Source organism: Prionailurus viverrinus, chromosome D1, assembly GCF_022837055.1.
Source record: "Prionailurus viverrinus isolate Anna chromosome D1, UM_Priviv_1.0, whole genome shotgun sequence".
In the NCBI taxonomy this organism is placed as follows: Eukaryota; Metazoa; Chordata; class Mammalia; order Carnivora; family Felidae; genus Prionailurus; species Prionailurus viverrinus.
Genome location: NC_062570.1, coordinates 55,505,651 through 55,526,396, shown reverse-complemented (window position 1 = coordinate 55,526,396; position 20,746 = coordinate 55,505,651). Strand labels below are relative to the sequence as shown.

Below are 20,746 nucleotides of genomic sequence, written 5' to 3'. Positions count from 1 at the left end.
ACAGAGAAGGCAGCCATCTGCAAGTCAAGAAGAGAACTTTCACCAAGTACCAAATCTGCCAGTATCATCATCTTGGACTTCCCAACCTCCAGAGCTGTGAGGAATAAATTCTGTTGTTTTAGCTGCCCAGTCTAAGGTATTGCTATAACAGCCCAAGCTCATGAAGACAGCCACTTAGTTTAAATCTTTTCAGCGGCTGGGGCATCTGGGTGGCTCAGTCAGTTAAGTGTCCGACTTCAGCTCAGGTCATGATCTCACTGCGTATGAGTTCAAGCCCTGTGTCGGGCTCTGTGCTGGCAGCTCAGAGCCTGGAGCCTGCTTCGGATTCTGTGTCTCCCTCTCTACTCACGCTCTGTTTATCTCTCTCTCTCTCAAAAAATAAACATTAAAAAAAATCCCTTTCAGCCTAAAACGCTTGCCTGATCTATTTGCTGCTTATCTCTCCAGCCTCATTTTATGTCCTTTCTCTTCATCATTAATTAAGCTTCAATCGCAATGAACATTTTCATTTCTTGAAATCCCCTTCCTGCAACAGGACCTTTGCACATTATATTTCCACTGCTTACGGGTTCTCCTCTTCCCCTCAGTCCCTCTTCATCTTACTCATATCTGCGTATTTTCTAGGTCTCAGGTTATGTATCACTCCTGTAAGGAAAATCTTTATGACTCTTATGGTTGTCAAAATGGAATCTTTATATTTAATCACGTTTTTCATTCCCTCCACCTCACTAGAATGTGAATCCCTCAAAGGCAATGACTATGTCTTGTTTTCATTATATGCTCAACAACTAACTTCTATAGGATTGGTTTAAGGATTAGAAACAACCTATCTGCAACATTTAGCTTAGTGTGTAGCTTGTAGTTTAATACGTAATAGTTATAATTATTATTGCTAATAATATTTTTCAGAAACATAGGTTACTTAGATTAACCGAATGACTTTCCCAGCCATTAATATCCCTTCTTAATGTATACTTGTGGACATTTTATCCATCTTAGGTGTTCTAGGAAAAGGGAAAATGCAAAAGAACATTAATAGGACCCACACCCCTATAGATGATAGGCATATGTCTTTCCTGGAAGTATGATAACATAGTTTGTGGTACTGAACTGATCTGAGCTGCCTAGTGAGTCAGGCGTCCTGTTTAGGTGTGTACATTAGAATAGATGGATGGATAAGCTTGTTTGTTCAACAACAACAAACCAACCCCCATAAGCAGAGGGCAGAGAAAGGCAGAAGAAAGAGGCAGGCCACTCCAGGTTGGTAGTTGGCAGTTTTAATAGGCAGAGAGTACTTACATACGAGGCTTGTCTTGGGTGGCAGCAATGGGTCTCCCCACCTGCCCACCGAATCTTAAACATTCATAAAGAGGCCTTAGTTAGGTTCAGTAAGGTATACCTTGAAGGTGTTTTCAACAGCAACATCACTATCTCAAGGGTACCACATCATTGTCTAAGACTATGTCTAAGTCTATGTCCTTGGAACTGCCTCTGGGAGCAAGAAAAGCAGAAGTCCTATTCCAAGGATGGGTGGAGGTGAGGAGCCCCCAATTGCCCAGGTCCAGTTCACAGGTCAACCAACGGTCACTTCCTTTCAATGACCTTCCCCAACACTCAGAGTAAGTAAAATGTTAAATATATGAAAGAATTAGTAAAAGATATTAGATAATAGATAATAGATAATAATTAGATAATATCTAATAAGATATTAGATAATAAGATAATAATTAGATAATAAGAGATAATAAGATTACTATCATAATCATTCTGACGTTTTATTTTTATTTGTATAATAATTGCACCTCTACAATATTCAAGTGCTCTTTCTTTGTTTCTTATAGCTATTGGATGAACTCCCAATGATTTACAGCTGTTGTATATTTGTGTACTGCATGTAAGTACTTAACGTTTAAAATTCAGTTGTTTGATACATTTTAAAATTCATATTCACTTCATACTGAATTAAGTAATATAGTTAATCCTGTTATATTACTGGGAGGTTGTAATAGTGTAAAAGGTTCTAACTTCTGTGATCTTCATGTAAAATATAATATCTGGGAAGTTATAATAATGTTGTTTATTAACTTTTATGATCTCATAAAAGTTTAGATAGACTCTTACTTAAATTTGACTTGCATAGTCTGCCTTTCCTTGAGTTATGAATGTATGCAAATTTTTTTTTTTTTTAATTTTTTTAGTGTTTATTTATTTTTGAGAGAGAGAGAGAGAGAGAGAGAGAGAGAGAGATAAACAGAGTGTGGGCAGGGAAGGAAGAGAGAGAGGGGGGGAGACAGAGAATCAATCCGAAGCAAGCTCCAGGCTCTGAGCTCTCAGCACAGAGCCCGACTCAGGGCCTTAACTCACAAACCGCAAGATCATGACCTGAGCCGAAGTTGGACATTTAACCGGCTGAGCCACCCAGGCGCCCGTACAAATTTATTTTTATTTAAAAAATTTTTAAGTTTATTAGAGAACACGGGGGAGGGGCAGAGAGAGAGAGAATCCTAAGCAGGCTTCATGCTGAGAGTATGGAATGCCATCTCATGGACCCGTGAGATCATGACCTGAGCCAAAATCAAGAGTCAGACGCATAAGCAACTGAGCCACCCAGGCACCCTGAATGTATACAAATTAGGTAAAAATTTTATATAGTGTGCCATAAAAATAATATTTATGTCCTTTGTACCTGTAATTGTGCTAGGCAGTGTAAAAGCCATCTCTAATTCTCTCAGTTGTGCAAGGTAACTTGGTATTATCCTCATTTTATAGATGATGAAGTAAAGCACAGATTTAGTAACTTTTCTAAGGACATAAACCGAGCTTCTGCTTAGGTGACTTGCCTAAGCTGTGTAGTTGTAAGTGTCAGAGTTGGAAATTGAACTACAAAGTTTAATAACCTTGCCTTCTAAGTATGCCTTCAGTTCCCTAGCACTAGTACTTAAAACTTCTCTAAAGCCTTATGTGATGTGTTATCTGGTTCTTTTCGATGTGATCATCATTGCTAGCTCAAGAATATTTTCTTCTAAAGATATCTAAAAATCAGAATCGTTTGAGAAAATATATTATTAAAAAGAGCTCATCTGAATTTTTTTCTGTAAAGGGACAGATAGTAATTATTTTAGGTTTTGTGGGCCTGTGGTCTCTGTTGATCTTCATCTCTGCTTGTGTAGTGTTGAAGCTACAGGCACCCCAATAATAGGTAGACAAATGCTCGTGACTGTGTTATTTACCCAAAAAGAGCTTGAGCCTTTGGGCGGTAGTTTGCTGCTCCTGATCTAGAAAAACACCTTCAGGTGAGCTTTTTTTAATAAGTCATCAAGTAACAGAACTTAAAGGTAAAAGAGATCTTAGAAATAATGTGGGCTAGGGCTGCCTGGGTGGCTCAGTTGATTAAGTGGGCCTAGTGATTAGATACATGAAAAAAAGATTTTATCCCTGCACACGAGTTGTTCACAATCTGGTTGAGGAGACTGGTAAAAGAAATCATTATAATACAGTGATATTTTCTGTAATAGCGTGCCTTAGTCAGAATGGCTCACAAGATTTAGAAACCTACCCAAGCCGGCTTGAGTTCAGAGAGATTTATTTATTTTAGGGACATGAGGAAATAGATGAAACATAATAGCAGGAAGTATAGCCTGGCTACAACTCAAGGGCAGATTCTGTCTCCCGCTCTTCTCCCCATTCCTTCTTCGCATGGTCTCAAGTCTTTGAATCTGCTTTATTTTTCTCTCCATGCAGATCACTTCTCTGCTCATTCATCTTCTTGTTCATTCAATTTAGCTGCCCAAATACCAGCGTCAGATTTTCAATCCATAAGCCTTTATACTTGGATTCTGTACACTTAATTGATTCAGTCTCTGGCTCCCAAGCTCCCAAGTTTTCAGGAGAGAGCCTCTCATTGTTCCAATTGAAGCCAGGTGCCTACTCCTGATTCACCCAGCGTCTTGGCGGAAGTGCAAGTAGGCAGTGCAAATTCTCTAAGATGAGAGTTTGGGAGGAAATGGGGGCATCGCTGGATCCAGAGATGTGTACACAAGCGTTAAAACAGCATTCTATTTGTTTTCCTAGTTACATATTCTAAAACAAGTTTTTCTCTATTTTTTTAAAGGTTTGAATGTTTCAAGATGAAGAACTCTGTAAACTACCATCTGCTTTTTATCTTAGTTCTTTTCAGTTTAATAGTAACCACAGTAAGTCATATTTTGTTCCTAAGAGATTAAGCATGTGAACCAGCCATGTGCAGAGTTTGGCACATTTTACTTCTAGTGATTGCTTCATGCTGTTCAAACTGAAATGTTTCTACACAAAACTCACAGATACTGTTTCTTTTTCTCCTGTTTAGGTGTTATTTCTCAACAAAAAGTTGAGACAACTTTTAAAAAATCTGTTTATTTATTTATTTGAAGGGAGAAAAAGTCAAAGGGCAAATATTAGCAATGGGGAAAGAATTAACTTTTTTTCATGGATGGACATAGTACTTCCCATTTGTTAAAAGAAAGTGATTGATTTTGCTCTGTTGGGCCTACTGTGACTACTTTAATGGTTAACCTTTTCCTGATAATGAGTTCATAGTCACTTCTCATCCTATCCTAGTGCTTTTTTCCCTCAAGTAAAGTGCATTTTGTATTAAGAGATAATTCATTTCAACAAATGCGAATTGCAAACCTATCATATCAAGCAGTAGAAAATACAAAGACGGTGAAGAAGCAGTTGCTATGCTTAAGGAATACATTCAAGTAGAGAAATCAAAGATGTAAGCACAGAATTGCATCAAAAGATGATGATTACAATAATAATGGTAAGAACTAGTTAAATGATGAGAAGACACATGAATGAAAATTACTTGGGTTTGTCAAGGAAAGCTCCTTTTAACTGGCTTTTAACTGATGGTTAAGAGTTTGCCAGGCCCCTGGGGCAAGAATGTGATGAAGTATTTCTAATAGACTGTTACATTGTCCCTAGGCATAGAACCTTGGAACATAATAAACTATCGTTTTTAAGTGCTTACTATGTGCCAGATACTACACTGAGTACTTCATTTTCTGATTAAGTCATCGCCACCAGCAGAAACAGGAGAGATTTAATATGGCTAGAGTATATGTTAAGTGGTGATGAGTGAATGAGTCTAGTTAATGAGATAAATGTCAGATTATAAAGATCCTTGTATACACTGGGATTTTTATCTTCAAGGTAATTTGAAGCCATTAACTGATCCATAGCTGAGGAAGAACATGGTTAGTTAGAAAGATGACTGATTTTAGGGGATGGGTTAGAGGAATATGAGGCTAGACTCAGGGACTTTTGCATTTGCTTAGGCAAAATATGAGACTCCAACTGAAGTAAAATAGGTGTGGGCATGAAAAGAAGCTGTCATAGGGGCACCTGGCTGGCTCAGTCAGTAAAGCTGTGGGACTCCTGATCTCTGGATTGTCGGTTTGAGCCCTACATTGGGTGTAGAGATTACTTAAAAAAATAAAATCTTAAAAAAAAAAAGACGCTGTCATAAATAACAATCCATAAGACTTGTGACCCACTAAGTAGAGGGTGTGGGTATGGGGTAAAAAGAAGGAATTGTCTAGAATGATGCCTCTGTTTACAGCCTGGCCATCGTGGTACATAATAGGTTCTTAACCAAGATGGAAAACTTCAAGGAAGAGCAGATTTTGCAGGAAAGATAATGAGTAGGTTTGTGTCACAGAGTAGAGGTAGATAAATTCAATTTGGAATGTGTTGAGATTGAGATGCCTGATGTTAATGACACCTGAGGCTTATTAACAGGTAGGCTGAGCTAAAGATGTGGGTTTGAGAATTGTCAGGGTATGGGAGGTACTAGAAATGCGAGACATGAACCATTAAAATTACCAAAGATGCAACCCTATGGAACACTTTTTTTTTTTTGACAGAGATAAACAAGAGTATACATTTATGATACTTTACCCTAAAAGTTCTAAAAGTTACAGTTGATTTGTCTATTTGACATTCACATCCTGTCACTATGCAAACTTTCATAATGCCTAAGGATTTCAATGAGTCAACACTTTATTTTTTATTTTTTTTTTTCTGAAATTTATTGACAAATTGGTTTCCATACAACACCCAGTGCTCATCCCAAAAGGTGCCCTCCTCAATACCCATCAACCACCCTCTCCTCCCTCCCACCCCCCATCAACCCTCAGTTTGTTCTCAGTTTTTAACAGTCTCTTATGCTTTGGCTCTCTCCCATTCTAACCTCTTTTTTTTTTTTTTTTTCCTTCCCCTCCCCCATGGGTTCCTGTTCAGTTTCTCAGGATCCACATAAGAGTGAAACCATATGGTATCTGTCTTTCTCTGTATGGCTTATTTCACTTAGCATCACACTCTCCAGTTCCATCCACGTTGCTACAAAAGGCCATATTTCATTTTTTCTCATTGCCACGTAATATTCCATTGTGTATATAAACCACAATTTCTTTATCCATTCAAGAGTCAACACTTTAAAAATAAAAGTTATATACATTCAAGGTATACAGCATGATGATTTGATATGCATAGTGAAATGATTACTATAGGCAAACTAATTAACATAGCTTCTCACATAGTTGCCGTGTGTGTGTGTGTGTGTGTGTGAGGGGGAGAGAGAGAGAGAGAGAGAGAGAGAGAGAGAGAGAGAGAGAGAGAGAAGACCACCTGAAATCTGTTTTCTTAGCAAAGTGCCAGTATTCAGCCCAGTATTAGGTATAATCACCATGCTGTACATGGGAACACTGACATTTGAGGGTCAGGTAGGAGAAATGGAGCCAGCAAAGGAAACTGAGAACAAGTAGTCAGAAACATAGGCAAACTAGAGAGCCTAATATCACAAAGTATGAAGAGATTTCCAGAAGGAGTAACAGTATTAGTTGCCACTGAGAGGTTGAGTAAAATAAGATTGAAGTTTGACCCATAAAAATTTCAATTAAAAGACCAAGTAACCATAATAAGCATACTGTCAGCAATAGATTGATTGAGGCAGAAGTTAGATTATCAGTGAGCTGAGAAGGTGAATAGAAGGTTGAAAGAACAGATACACTATTTTCTTATGCTTCTACACTGCCCTGCACTGTCCTTGCATAAACTACATACTCCTTGATTGTGAGAAAATCCTAGTGTTTCAGAGATGAAAGGAAATCTTGTTATTGTAAAAAAGAAGAGAACAAAGTCCAGAGAGTGTTAATGACTTACTTGTCTGGCCAGCCAAGTTCATACGGAAAATTGGTGGCAGAATTAAGACTGGACCACTTTCTTTTTTTTTTTTTAATTTTTTTTTTTTAATGTTTATTTATTTTTGAGAGAGAGAGAGAGAGAGAGACAGAGCACGAGCAGGGGAGGAGCAGAGAGAAAGGGAGACACAGAATCTGAAACAGGCTCCAGGCTCTGAGCTGTCAGCACAGAGCCCGATGTGGGGCTCGAAGTCACAAACCGTGAGATCATGACCTGAGCCGAAGCCGGGCGCTCAACCAACTGAGCCACCCAGGTGCCCCAAGACTAGACCACTTTCTAAGTTCAGTGGTTGGAAATACAGGCTTGGGAGTCGGTTAGATCTAAATTTGAACCAACATTTAACTGGGAACCTTGGGCAAGTCACTTGGCAAGTCACAAGCCAAACTTGGGCATTAGTTTTCCTTGTCTGTTCAATGAAGATAATAATAGTGTACATTTCATGTAGGAACATTAATAGTTGGCACATAGTAAGGACTCCATAATTCTTTTGCCTTAAAAAAAAGTCTTAAAGGGCATGCCCTTTTGCATTTCATTTATTAATAACAATGAGAATATGAAGCTATACAAAGGAAAATTAATATTTTGACAACACATTTCAGAGATGAAAAGCATTCTTCCTTACTGAGTTTAGAGTTACAGATAGATAGTGTCTCATACACATCTTCCTACTAAAGCTGTATGGGAAAAGAAATAAATCTGCTGTTAAATAATCTGCTGTTATTGTAGTGAGGGTAGGAACTTCCTACAGGAATAAGAAATTTTGTAGCCAAATTGTAAAATTACATAAAATTTTGTGAGATCAGCACTATATTAAATGAGGATATAGAGATATCTGCCAAAGAGATATCTGTCAAAGAGATTATTGCCTTGTAGGGGAGAGAAACAAACCAACAAATTACATGATGTTTATACATGGTCAGTGAGGGCCTGAAGGAGGGTGAGTGGCAGCTTCTGCTGAGTGGAGAAGGACCCAGAAAAGACTTCAAGAAAGAGGGATGGTTTGAGCTGAATCTTGGAAGATGAATGTTTGCGAGCAGGGGAGGATTTCTGAACAAAGTAAAGGGCAGCATGTTTAAAGATCTGGAAGTATTGAAGTAGCACATTTGGGGAAGCTGTACTTTTTGGAGCCTAGGATGAAATAGGGACAAGAGGAGAGCAATGAAGCCGAACAGAAAGTCAGGAGTGAGATCATGGAAGGCTTTGAAATTTGGGCTTGTCTCGTAAGTGATGGGAATCGTTCCAGGATTATGATTTGAATTTTGATTACTCTTTACCATGTCATTTTAAAGGCATACTCCTACAGGGCAGTAAATGCATGCTGAATCTTAAACAGGCATTGCACTTAATCACCCACATGACACTGGAACCTAAAACTAGGGTTTGTGTAACTGGGAATGCATCTAGGTGGACGGGTTAGAGGCTTTGGAAGTAAAAGAAAGTACAAGAAATTTGTTGTAAATGTATTCAGTTATTGAGCATGCATTATATGCTGAACACTTTCACGTCTTTTAGCTTATTGTTCCCCACCACTGTTATTCCTATTACCCAGATAAGGAAAAAATGAGTCTTTTGGTTAAGTGAGTCCTTGCTCGAGGTATGTAGCAAGTCAGTGGCAGAGTCTGAAATTGAACTCCTGTCTTTAACTCCAGTGTTCTTTCTGTTGTAGAAAAAACTGTATTATAGGCATTGTCAGTAGACCCTCTTCAGCCCTTATGAGTAAACTGTGTGCATCTTTGCCCTTCCTTGATGCTGATGCAGAGGCCAAGAAGCCAGAGTAATCCAAAACAGCCTTGAAACATTTAGTTTACCGTGGTCAAACTAGCACTGGGGGAGACCCGCCAGTAGCTACTATCCCTTCTGTGGCATGCCACCTAATCTGACTGGTTTTACATGGCTGGAGTCCGATCTAAGTAACAGGACTAGGAGGCAGGGAGGTTTGGGATTTGCAGAATTACTGGAATAGGTTTTCTTCCCCCTCAGTAACGCACTTCATTCACATGTGTTTCTTTTAATATTTTGTAGGTTTACCTTAAGGTAAAGGAGCCTGTATTCCATCAGGTAAATTAAAAAACTATTAACACTTAATTGTTTAACAGTACTTGCCTGCATTTCGTTTCCTTTTCTGGTAAATTATATGCAGATATAATTTCTGAAAATAAAGTGGTAGATGTCCTATGAAAGTATTTAAAACAAACTCAAGTGCCTATAGGATACCAATGCCCAGACCCAGCTGGCTGTAGTCGGTAACGCAGGTGCAGTGTTCCTTATAAGCAGAAAAAAAAACAGAGAGCATTTATACACATACACGTACAAAGTCCTTTTTATGACACTATTTTCTAGAAAAGATAGACTGAAAATTCCTTGAGTATTTTCCCCCTAATGCCTATTTTAATGAGTTTTTTGAGGTGGGAGGTTAATTTACATTGAGAAAAGCAAACACAGGAAACTTTGCTATAGGAAATAATGATTTAAGTGCATCCCGTAGTGGAACCAGAGTAAAATCAAGTAGTAGACCCTAAATAAAGAGAGCTCTTTTTTTTTTTTAATTTTTTTTTCAACGTTTATTTATTTTTGGGACAGAGAGAGACAGAGCATGAATGGGGGAGGGGCAGAGAGAGAGGGAGACACAGAATCGGAAACAGGCTCCAGGCTCTGAGCCATCAGCCCAGAGTCTGACGCGGGGCTCGAGCTCCCGGACCGCGAGATCGTGACCTGGCTGAAGTCGGACGCTCAACCGACTGCGCCACCCAGGCGCCCCATCTTTTTTTTTTTTTTTTAATTTTTTTAACGTTTGTTTATATTTGAGACAGAGAGAGACAGAGCATGAATGGGGGAGGGTCAGAGAGAGAGGGAGACACAGAATCGGAAACAGGCTCCAGGCTCTGAGCGGTCAGCACAGAGCCCGACGCGGGGCTCGAACTCACGGACCGCGAGATCACGACCTGAGCCGAAGTCGGACGCTTAACCGACTGAGCCACCCAGGCGCCCCATAGAGCTCTTGTTAATTGAATGCTACCATGTGCCTGGCACTATGCCCATTACTGCACAGACTCTAATCTTTCCAGCAGTTCTACGAATTAGGGATTATTATTCACATTTTAAGGGAAGTGAGCTCAGAGATATTAAGAATTTGCCCAACAGTTACACAGTTACTAAGGGACAGAGCCAGGATTGTAACCTAGATTTGTTTGACTCTTGTCACCATTCTTTTAAAAAGCCAGCAAACAAACAAACAATACATAAATAAGGACACATTATCAGAAGCCTTGTAATTTTAGAATATTTTGTGCTTATATAAAAAGTAAGTGTTCCTGTAACTTTTTAAACTTGAACTAGATAATAATCATCTAACTGAAATCTGTTTTTTGAAACAAATTCCAAAACCACATTATTGTGCCACATTATTTTTCTGCAGACAAGCTGAAAGTAGGTGTTATAAGAGAGGACATCTTCACTTTCCTGTTTGTTTGAGCTTAAAGTAGGTCATTATGGAATTACCTCTTTATTTAGAAAGATTATTGGCACAGCGTAAAGAATGAAGTTTATTTATAAGAAGACTTCGGCTTTTGTAAATTTCTTATTGGTCTTTATAAGAAAGAAAAAACATAGCCACAAAAAAATGAAATTCAGAAATTTGAGGTTAATTTTTGTTTTGTGTTTTCCATTTTGTGTTTTAGATCTATTTTATACTATGGTTATGTAATAAAAGTATCAAACTATTTGTCTGACTTCCCATGCTGCAACTTTCATGTGTTCTTTTCCCAGTAATAAATTTTTTTTCTCTGTGGATAGTGGTATGTATGGATGTATGCTGATAGGGAGGGAGGCAGGATGAAAGCTTATAGTTCTGTGTTTTATCTCAGGCCTTCTCAGGAGCGAAGTAAAGAAGTAGAGGAATGCTAGGGTGAAATGGAGAAGTAGTCTGAAGGCAGAAGACATTCATTCAACAGATGTCCACTGTGTACCTTCTCAGTGCCAAATACTGAGCTGGAAGTTGGAAATAGAGAGGCAATAGAACAAAAATTTGAAGATAAAGTCAGGTGGACCTGGATTTAAATCTGGTCTCTCCAATTACTAGCTGTATACACTGGACAAGTTACTTAACTTCTTTGAGCTTTGGTTTCCTCATTATTCCACAAATACTTTTTAAGTGCCTTCAATATGCCAGGTATGGTACTAGGTATAAGAGATACACTATTGAATAAAATAATAAGGTCCCTGCTCTTGAGAGCTCATTATACTGTGTCTCTAAAATTGGTATAATAATTTCCTAAGGTTGTCTGAGGATTAAATGAGCTAATACAAGGGTGCTCAGTTGGTAGAACATGCGACTCTTGATCTCTGGATTGTAACTGAGCGCTGTGAGGGGTGTAGAGATTACTTAAAAATAAAATCTTTTTAAAAATAAATCAATAAAAAAATGAGATAATGTATATCTCCTACCATGGGAAGTACTCAGTAAATGTTAATTAATATTAAGAAACCAAAGTAAATGAGACAGGGTCGCTGGTCTCAAGGAACTCGCTGGTCAGGAAGATAGACTTGCAAAAAAATATTTATAGGGGCCTGGGTGGCTCAGTTGGTTAAGCGTCCGACTTCAGCTCAGGTCATGATCTCACGGTTTATGGGTTTGAGACTCGTGTTGGGCTCTAGGCTGACAGCTCAGAACCTGGAACCTGCTTCAGATTCAGTACCCCCTCTCTCTCTGCCCCTCCCCTGCTTGCACTCTGTCTTTCTCTGTCTCTCAAAACTAAACAAATGCTAAAAAAAAATTTTTAAACATTTATAGTATATACATCTCATAATGTGTAAAAGCAGTGCTAACCAGGGTGCAATCTGTCTGCTTGGGTGACTCAGAATAAGGCTATAAAATACATCTGTTACATATAGCTGAATTATTTCTTCCTCTTCTATTGAAAAGCAAGATAGGGAAGATGGCCCACTATATTTCCTGCTATTGGTAAAGCTTTATTTGAACAGGCCTTTGTCCCAAAGTCTAATCTAGAATATCCTATGCTGACCTGTTAAGTAATTAGAATTGATTTTCTTCTTTTTACGTGAGCTCTGCACTCAACGTGGGACTTGAACTCACAACCCTGAGATCAAGAGTCACATGCTCTACCAAATCACCCAGCCAGGCACCCCAGAATTGATATTTTTTATTTATACTTAACGGCTTAAAAAAATCTATCCCTGATTAGTTTCTTGGTATCATTCTTAAGAAAAGAGAACTGCTTTTTCTGAGAAACTGTCAAAATTTGTAGAGTATCACTCATTCTTTCATATCATTGTTAATATGTACAGAGACTTAGAAAAATGGTTTTGAAATTTGTATTTGGAAAAATTGTTTTGGAATTTGTGACAAAATTTACAGTTAGTCTCAAGATCTTAAAAATAAATGGAAAAAGAGGGAAGAGAATAATGTTATCTAATCTAAAGGAGCTCTGGCTTGAGTGTTTGGAATCTCGATTTCTTACCACTTTGATGGCTTGAAGTTTGGAATCTTGTATTTTTTTTTTAATGTTTGCTTATTTTTGAGAGAGAGAGAGAGAGAGAGAGAGAGAGACAAAGTGCAAGCAGGGGAGGGTCAGAGACAGAGAGAGGAAGACACAGAATCTGAAGCAGGATCCAAGCTCCAGCTGTCAGCACAGAGCCCGACGTGGGGTTCAAACCCACGAACCATGAAATCATGACCTTAGCCTAAGTCAGACACTTAACCGACTGAGTCAGGAATCTGACTCACCCAGGAATCTCAGATTTCTTAACACTTCTGTTATCCATGGACAAATTTCTTGTTGTGCCTATTCTTCAGTGTCTCATCTATAAAATGTTTAAGACAAGGAGAGGGATTATTTCACAAGGATAATATAAAAATAATATACAAGGAAAAGCATAAAGCAATATAATATGACACTAAAAATACATATGAAGAAGTAAGATGACACAGGAAAGTTTCTGTCTATGATAATCACAGAAAGCTTCTAAAAGGAGGTATTTGAGTAGGGCCTAGAGAGATATGTGGGGTATACAATTAGAAGGAAAGAGTTAATAAACACTGTAAAAGTATCTGTCACAGCCAGGATGGTTATCTTGCTAACCAGATTAGCTTCCTTGAGGGAGAGAATACTGATAACAATTCTACTTACTGATTTAAATCCAAAGTGATCCAGATATCTCCAAAAGAGAGCCAAATGCTATTTATTTAATTTGATGGCCTTGCAAAGGGTAATAATAAAATCATATGCCTGCCACATTCAGTAGAAATATTAATATATCTTAAGAAAACATTAGAAAAGTATACATGAAAGTAGATCAAAAGAACTTTTAAGTTAGTAAACCTTCTTTAAGCTAATTGATGAATCAGTAATTGAATATCTCAGATGAGATCTCTGTTATCTCAAAGAGTACTATTGCTTAAAATCTTCCTGCCAAAGTAGATGTCTCCTAGAGATTATTTCTAGACTTGACATGTCAGTATTTTACTACCCTCCCTTCTGATTTGACCCTCAAGGTTTTTAAATTTTTTTTTTTAACGTTTATTTATTTTTGAGACAGAGAGAGACAGAGCATGAACGGGGGGAGGGTCAGAGAGAGGGAGACACAGAATCTGAAACAGGCTCCAGGCTCTGAGCTGTCAGCACAGAGCCCGACGTGGGGCTCGAACTCACGGACTGCAAGATCATGACCTGAGCCAAAGTCGGCCGCTCAACCAACTGAGCCACCCAGACGCCCCAGACCCTCAAGGTTTTTAAGAAACAACACACTATATGAACAGTTTGAAAAACAGGGACGTAAGCAGATAACTCAAGCAAATAACTATTATTTACATTTTATTCTGTTGTGTTTGTGCCATTTTATTACAAATTAGGAATGTAAGGAAATTCCAGTGTAAGCACACTTGGAAAAGAAGCAAAAGAAGCTGACATTTTTGAGCATCTGCTTTGTGCTGAGTATTATATATTCTTTCATATAGTTTATATAGACTTAACTACTATTATCTTAGTAAATATCAACAAACCTGTATAGAAATTACCATCTTCATTTTATAGGTGAGGTAACCAAGAGTCAGAAAGGTTAAATGATTTGTCCAGTGTTTCTCACCTAGTTACTAGCAGAGCTGGAAATTGAACCCAGGTCTTTTTTATTCCAAAGCCCATATTCCTTCCGTGGTATGATGATGACCCTGTAGCAGATTACTTTGGAATTCAATTTGTTATCATGAAGATCCATTTTTTAAAAGAATGAAAATAATTTTAGGTGAAAATTACAAGGAGCAAACAAGTATGTATTCTATTTGTTTTTTTTTTACTTAAAAATAACTAATATTAGAATATGCATAGAAAAAAGTTGTGAAGGTCCTGTGTCTATCTCTAGATGCAAGAGAGACTGAGAAATCAAGCTTATATAGCTGGACATATTGTCGACTGGATAAAATGTCTTCTGTAAAGACAAAAAAAAAAAAAAAAGAATGGATACTGAGTAGGTACTAGCAAGGTCTGCCACAGATCCTAGGAGAAAGTCAGAATGTATGGGATAGACTTGCTTGTGGAAAGAAGAAAATTAATCTGGAAAAGCCCTCTTGCACTGCAAGAGTATAGTCTCTTCCGTATTCATTATTTGATGTCTTTAACATACTCTGAACAATCCATTCCCCTTGACTTCTGTATGGTGATGATTCATAAATATGTTTCTTCAGCTCAGATACTTTCTTCTAAGATTTAGACCCAGATATCTAACTTCTGCTAGAGATCTCTACATGAATATATCACTGATACATCAGACTCTGAACCTATCTAGAAATGAAATCACCATTTTTCTCTCCAGTATTTCTTCTCTTCTTGTAGTCCCTAACCCAAGGAGCAGTTTCACCATGGACCCTAACTGCTAAAGTCATAAACCAGGCCATCATTGACTTTCCCAACTCTTCCTAACTTCCATATCAAATTGATTATCAGTCTAAGCCCTAAATATCTCTTTAATCTGTCCATTTCTCTCCCATTCCCACTGATAGTACCTTGGTTCAGGTCCCATTACTCACCTAGGTTACTGTAGTACCTTGTCATTGGTTTGTTTTCTATCAGTCTTGTCTCCCTCTAATTCATTCTCCACCCAGCAAGAGGGATATCTTTCTAATACACAAGTGATCATGTTGCACTATTGCTGAAACTTCCATTGACTTCCCTTTACTTTTAAGATAAAGTTCAACTCTTTAACATGACCTGAAAAGCAAGTTTAAACCTCTGCTTACCTTTCTGACTTCATTTTTCCCACTCTTCATTCCAACAGCATATTCTAGACATCCTTACTTTCGTCCCCAAAATATAAGCTATGCCAGTTACTTTCCTCCAGCTTCTCTTAATAATATTTTGGTTATTATTGGGGCACCTGGGTGGCTCAGTCGGTTGAGCGTCTGACTTCAGCTCAGGTCATGATCTCACGGCCCGGGAGTTCGAACCCCGTGTCGGGCTCCGTGCTAACAGCTCAGAGCCTGGAGCCTGCTTCAGATTCTGTGTCACCCTCTCTCTTTCCCCCCTCCCCCACTCATGCTCTGTCTCTGTCTCAAAAGTAAATAAACTATTAAATAATATTTTGGTTATTATTAATGATGCTTCTAATGCTTCAATTATAAAATGAAAAATCATATCCTCCATAAAAGTCTTTTTGATCTGCCTAAGTCTAGATTAGGTGGCTTTTGTATGTACTTACAAAATACTCTGTATAGCTCTTGTCACGGAGTTAAATACTATATTTTTAATTGCCTGGTTACTTATCTCTTTTCACACTAGATTATATGAGAGCATTTGCTGTGAGGGCAGGGATTGATGCCTTTCTGGTTCACCATTAGAGCACCATGGCTGCAGTTACAGATTCAAGCTGGCAGACAGCCTCTAATCGGCTTTAATTTAATGCTGTGTTTATTTAGCTCTATAGAGGGATACAAGGTGGAAAATATAGCAAATATAACATTTTCATCTCATCAAGAGATCCAGAGCTACTTATATACAGATTCTTTTTGCCCTTTCATCCACCTAAGTTATGCACAGCTGCCAGGGATGAGAGCTAAGTGTAGTGGAGGGCACTGTAACACATGGAAGCTACAGCCCCTTTTGCTTACCATCCTTTTTTCTTTCTTTCTTTCTTTCTTTCTTTCTTTCTTTCTTTCTTTCTTTCCTCTTCTCTTCTCTTCTCTTCTCTTCTCTTCTCTTCTTTTCTTTTCTTTTCTTTTTAGAGCTCAAGCAGGGTAGAGGGGAGAAGGGAGGGAGGGAGGGGGGGGGAGAGAGAGAGAGAGAGAGAGAGAGAGAGAGAGAGAAAGAGAATCTTAAGCAGCCTCCACGTTCAGTGCAGAGCCCCACACAGGGCTCAATCCCACCATCCTGAGATCATGACCTGAGCCAAAATCAAGAGTTGGACCTGGCACCCTTCCTACCATTCTTTATGATGAGCACCTTTCATACTGTTCTCATGCAGACCCCAAGCCTCCAACCTAGGTGCAATCCTTCACAACTGAAGCAAACATAACATTTTCATTTATCTTAACTGTTGTATTCAAGGATGGGAGACTGAGGTCATTCTCAACCTGGCCTACATCAGTCAATGCTTGATATTAACCATTTACTCCACACCATTATATCCCCATGGTCTAGTACAATGCTCAATAAATATTTGTTGTCTTCTACTATTGTAGAGAGACCATAAGTAATAGGCAGAAGTCATAGCAAGACCTTATAAAAGAGTCCACCTGAAATATCAAGATGTGGAAGGGTTGAAAGTGAAAGTATGGAAAAGTATGTACCAAACAAACACTAAGCATAATTGTGTTATATATATGTGGTATAATTTTGTTATAAGACAAAACAGACTTTAAGAAAAAGCACTTCTATTATTAAGAAGAGATTACTAATAAATATTAAAAATATTCATCAGAAAATTATGATAATTTAAAATTTGTATCTCTAATACATATAATTCTCAAGTATATAATGCAAAAATTGACAGAACTAAAAGAAAAATAGACAAATCTATAATCTTAGGTGATTTTAATGCATACCTTTCAGTAAGTGATAGAGGATATAAAAGATTTAAAAACATGATTAAGAAACTTGACCCATAACCCAAATGTAAACTACTGCATCCAACAGTTGGAAAAACACATTTTTTCAAGTCTTTAGAGAACATTTACAAAAATTGACCATATACTTGCCCACATAGCATCTTAAATTTCAAAGGATTAGAATCAGAATATATGGAGAACAAACGGAGGGTTACTAGAGGGGTTGTGGGAGGGGGGATGGGTTAAATAGGTAAGGAGCATTAAGGAGTCTATTCCTGAAATCACTGTTGCACTATATGCTAACTAACTTGGATGTAAATTTAAAAAAACTTCTTTGACTATAATGCAACTATGTCAAATATAAGTAATACAATTTTAAATAACACATGGATCAGAGAAAATCACAGAAATTAGAAAATATTTTGAACTGAATCATAATGAAAGAAAATGCATATTAAAACTTGAGGGAGGCGGCAAGATGGCGGCTTAGGAGGACGCTGGGCTCACCGCACGTCCTGCTGATCACTTAGATTCCATCTACACCTGCCTAAATAACCCAGAAAACCGCCAGAGGATTAGCAGAACAGAGTCGCCGGAGCCAAACGCAGACGAGAGGCCCACGGAAGAGGGTAGGAAGGGCAGCGAGGCGGTGCGCGCTCCACGGACTGGCGGGAGGGAGCCGGGGCGGAGGGGCGGCTCGCCGGCCAAGCAGAGCCCCCGAGTCGGGCTTGCAAAAGCGGAGGGGCCGGGCGGACTGTGTTCCGACAGCAAGCGCGACTTAGCGTCTGGGAGGTCAGAAATTAACAGCTCTGCTCGGAAAGCGGGAAGGCTGGAGGACAAAGGGAGGGAGAGCTGCTGAGCCCCCTGACAACAGAGCTCAGTTTGGTGGGGAACAAAGGCGCTCGCCAGCGCCATTTCCCCCGCCCATCCCCCAGCCGAAATCCCAAAGGGAACCGGTTCCTGCCAGGGAACTTGCTCGCTCCGCGCAAACACCCAACTCTGCGCAAACACCCAACTCTGCGCTTCTGCGGAGCCAAACCTCCGGCAGCGGATCTGACTCCCTCCCGCTGCCACAGGGCCCCTCCTGAAGTGGATCACCTAAGGAGAAGCGATCTAAGCCTGCCCCTCCTGCCCCCGAGCACCTTGCCTACCCACCCCAGCTAATACGCCAGATCCCCAGCATCACAAGCCTGGCAGGGTGCAAGTAGCCCAGACGGGCCACGCCACCCCACAGTGAATCCCGCCCCTAGGAGAGGGGAAGAGAAGGCACACACCAGTCTGACTGTGGCCCCAGCGGTGGGCTGGGGGCAGACATCAGGTCTGACTGCGGCCCCGCCCACCAACTCCAGGTATACACCACAGCACAGGGGAAGTGCCCTGCAGGTCCTCACCACGCCAGGGACTATCCAAAATGACCAAGCGGAAGAACTCCCCTCAGAAGAATCTCCAGGAAATAACAACAGCTAATGAGCTGATCAAAAAGGATTTAAATAATATAACAGAAAGTGAATTTAGAATAATAGTCATAAAATTAATCGCTGGGCTTGAAAACAGTATACAGGACAGCAGAGAATCTCTTGCTACAGAGATCAAGGGACTAAGGAACAGTCACGAGGAGCTGAAAAACGCTTTAAACGAAATGCATAACAAAATGGAAACCACCACAGCTCGGCTTGAAGAGGCAGAGGAGAGAATAGGTGAACTAGAAGATAAAGTTATGGAAAAAGAGGAAGCTGAGAAAAAGAGAGATAAAAAAATCCAGGAGTATGAGGGGAAAATTAGAGAATTAAGTGATACACTAAAAAGAAATAATATACGCATAATTGGTATCCCAGAGGAGGAAGAGAGAGGGAAAGGTGCTGAAGGGGTACTTGAAGAAATCATAGCTGAGAACTTCCCTGAACTGGGGAAGGAAAAAGGCATTGAAATCCAAGAGGCACAGAGAACTCCCTTCAGACGTAACTTGAATCGATCTTCTGCACGACATATCATAGTGAAACTGGCAAAATACAAGGATAAAGAGAAAATTCTGAAAGCAGCAAGGGGTAAACGTGCCCTCACATATAAAGGGAGACCTATAAGACTCGTGACTGATCTCTCTTTTGAAACTTGGCAGGCCAGAAAGAATTGGCAAGAGATTTTCAGGGTGCTAGACAGAAAAAATATGCAGCCAAGAATCCTTTATCCAGCAAGTCTGTCATTTAGAATAGAAGGAGAGATAAAGGTCTTCCCAAACAAACAAAAACTGAAGGAATTTGTCACCACTAAACCAGCCCTACAAGAGATCCTAAAGGGGACCCTGTGAGACAAAGTCCCAGAGACATCACTATAAGCATAAAACATACAGACATCACAATGACTCTAAACCCGTATCTTTCTATAATAACACTGAATGTAAATGGATTAAATGCGCCAACCAAAAGACATAGGGTATCAGAATGGATAAAAAAACAAGACCCATCTATTTGCTGTCTACAAGAGACTCATTTTAGACCTGAGGACACCTTTAGATTGAGAGTGAGGGGATGGAGAACTATTTATCATGCGACTGGAAGCCAAAAGAAAGCTGGAGTAGCCATACTTATATCAGACAAACTAGACTTTAAATTAAAGGCTGTAACAAGAGATGAAGAAGGACATTATATAATAGTTACAGGGTCTATCCATCAGGAAGAGCTAACAATTATCAATGTCTATGCACCGAATACCGGAGCCCCCAAATATATAAAACAATTACTCATAAACATAAGCAACCTTATTGATAAGAATGTGGTAATTGCAGGGGACTTTAATACACCACTTACAGAAATGGATAGATCAACTAGACACACGGTCAATAAAGAAACAAGGGCCCTGAATGAGACATTGGATGAGATGGACTTGACAGATATATTTAGAACTCTGCATCCCAAAGCAACAGAATATACTTTCTTCTCGAGTGCACATGGAACATTCTCCAAGATAGATCATATACTGGGTCACAAAACAGCCCTTCATAAGTTTACCAGAATTGAAATTATACCATGCTTACTTTCAGACCACAATGCCATGAAGCTTGAAATCAACCACAGGAAAAAGTCTGGAAAACCTCCAAAAGCATGGAGGTTAAAGAACACCCTACTAACGAATGAGTGGGTCAACCAGGCAATTAGAGAAGAAATTAAAAAATATATGGAAACAAACGAAAATGAAAATACAACAATCCAAACGCTTTGGGACGCAGCAAAGGCAGTCCTGAGAGGAAAATACATTGCAATCCAGGCCTATCTCAAGAAACAAGAAAAATCCCAAATACAAAATCTAACAGCACACCTAAAGGAACTAGAAGCAGAACAGCAAAGGCAGCCTAAGCCCAGCAGAAGAAGAGAAATAATAAAGATCAGAGCAGAAATAAACAATATAGAAACTAAAAAAACTGTAGAGCAGATCAACGAAACCAAGAGTTGGTTTTTT

At 39.2% G+C, this 20,746-nt stretch overlaps 1 protein-coding gene across 5 annotated transcripts in view; it reads left to right on the top strand.

The window, feature by feature from the left end:
- The window catches only part of ACER3 (alkaline ceramidase 3), a 190,226-nt gene that overhangs the window by 122,155 nt on the left and 47,325 nt on the right, over positions 1-20,746 (top strand). For all 5 annotated transcript variants that reach the window (XR_007156241.1, XR_007156240.1, XM_047877779.1 and 2 more), the window contains 3 exons: positions 1,842-1,894; positions 4,112-4,193; positions 9,265-9,300. Coding sequence is in view for 3 of the 5 variants with exons in the window: in XM_047877779.1 (XP_047733735.1) it covers positions 1,842-1,894; positions 4,112-4,193; positions 9,265-9,300 (171 nt within the window). In the remaining 2 variants the exon portion in view is untranslated. The remainder of the gene's footprint in view (positions 1-1,841; positions 1,895-4,111; positions 4,194-9,264; positions 9,301-20,746) is intronic.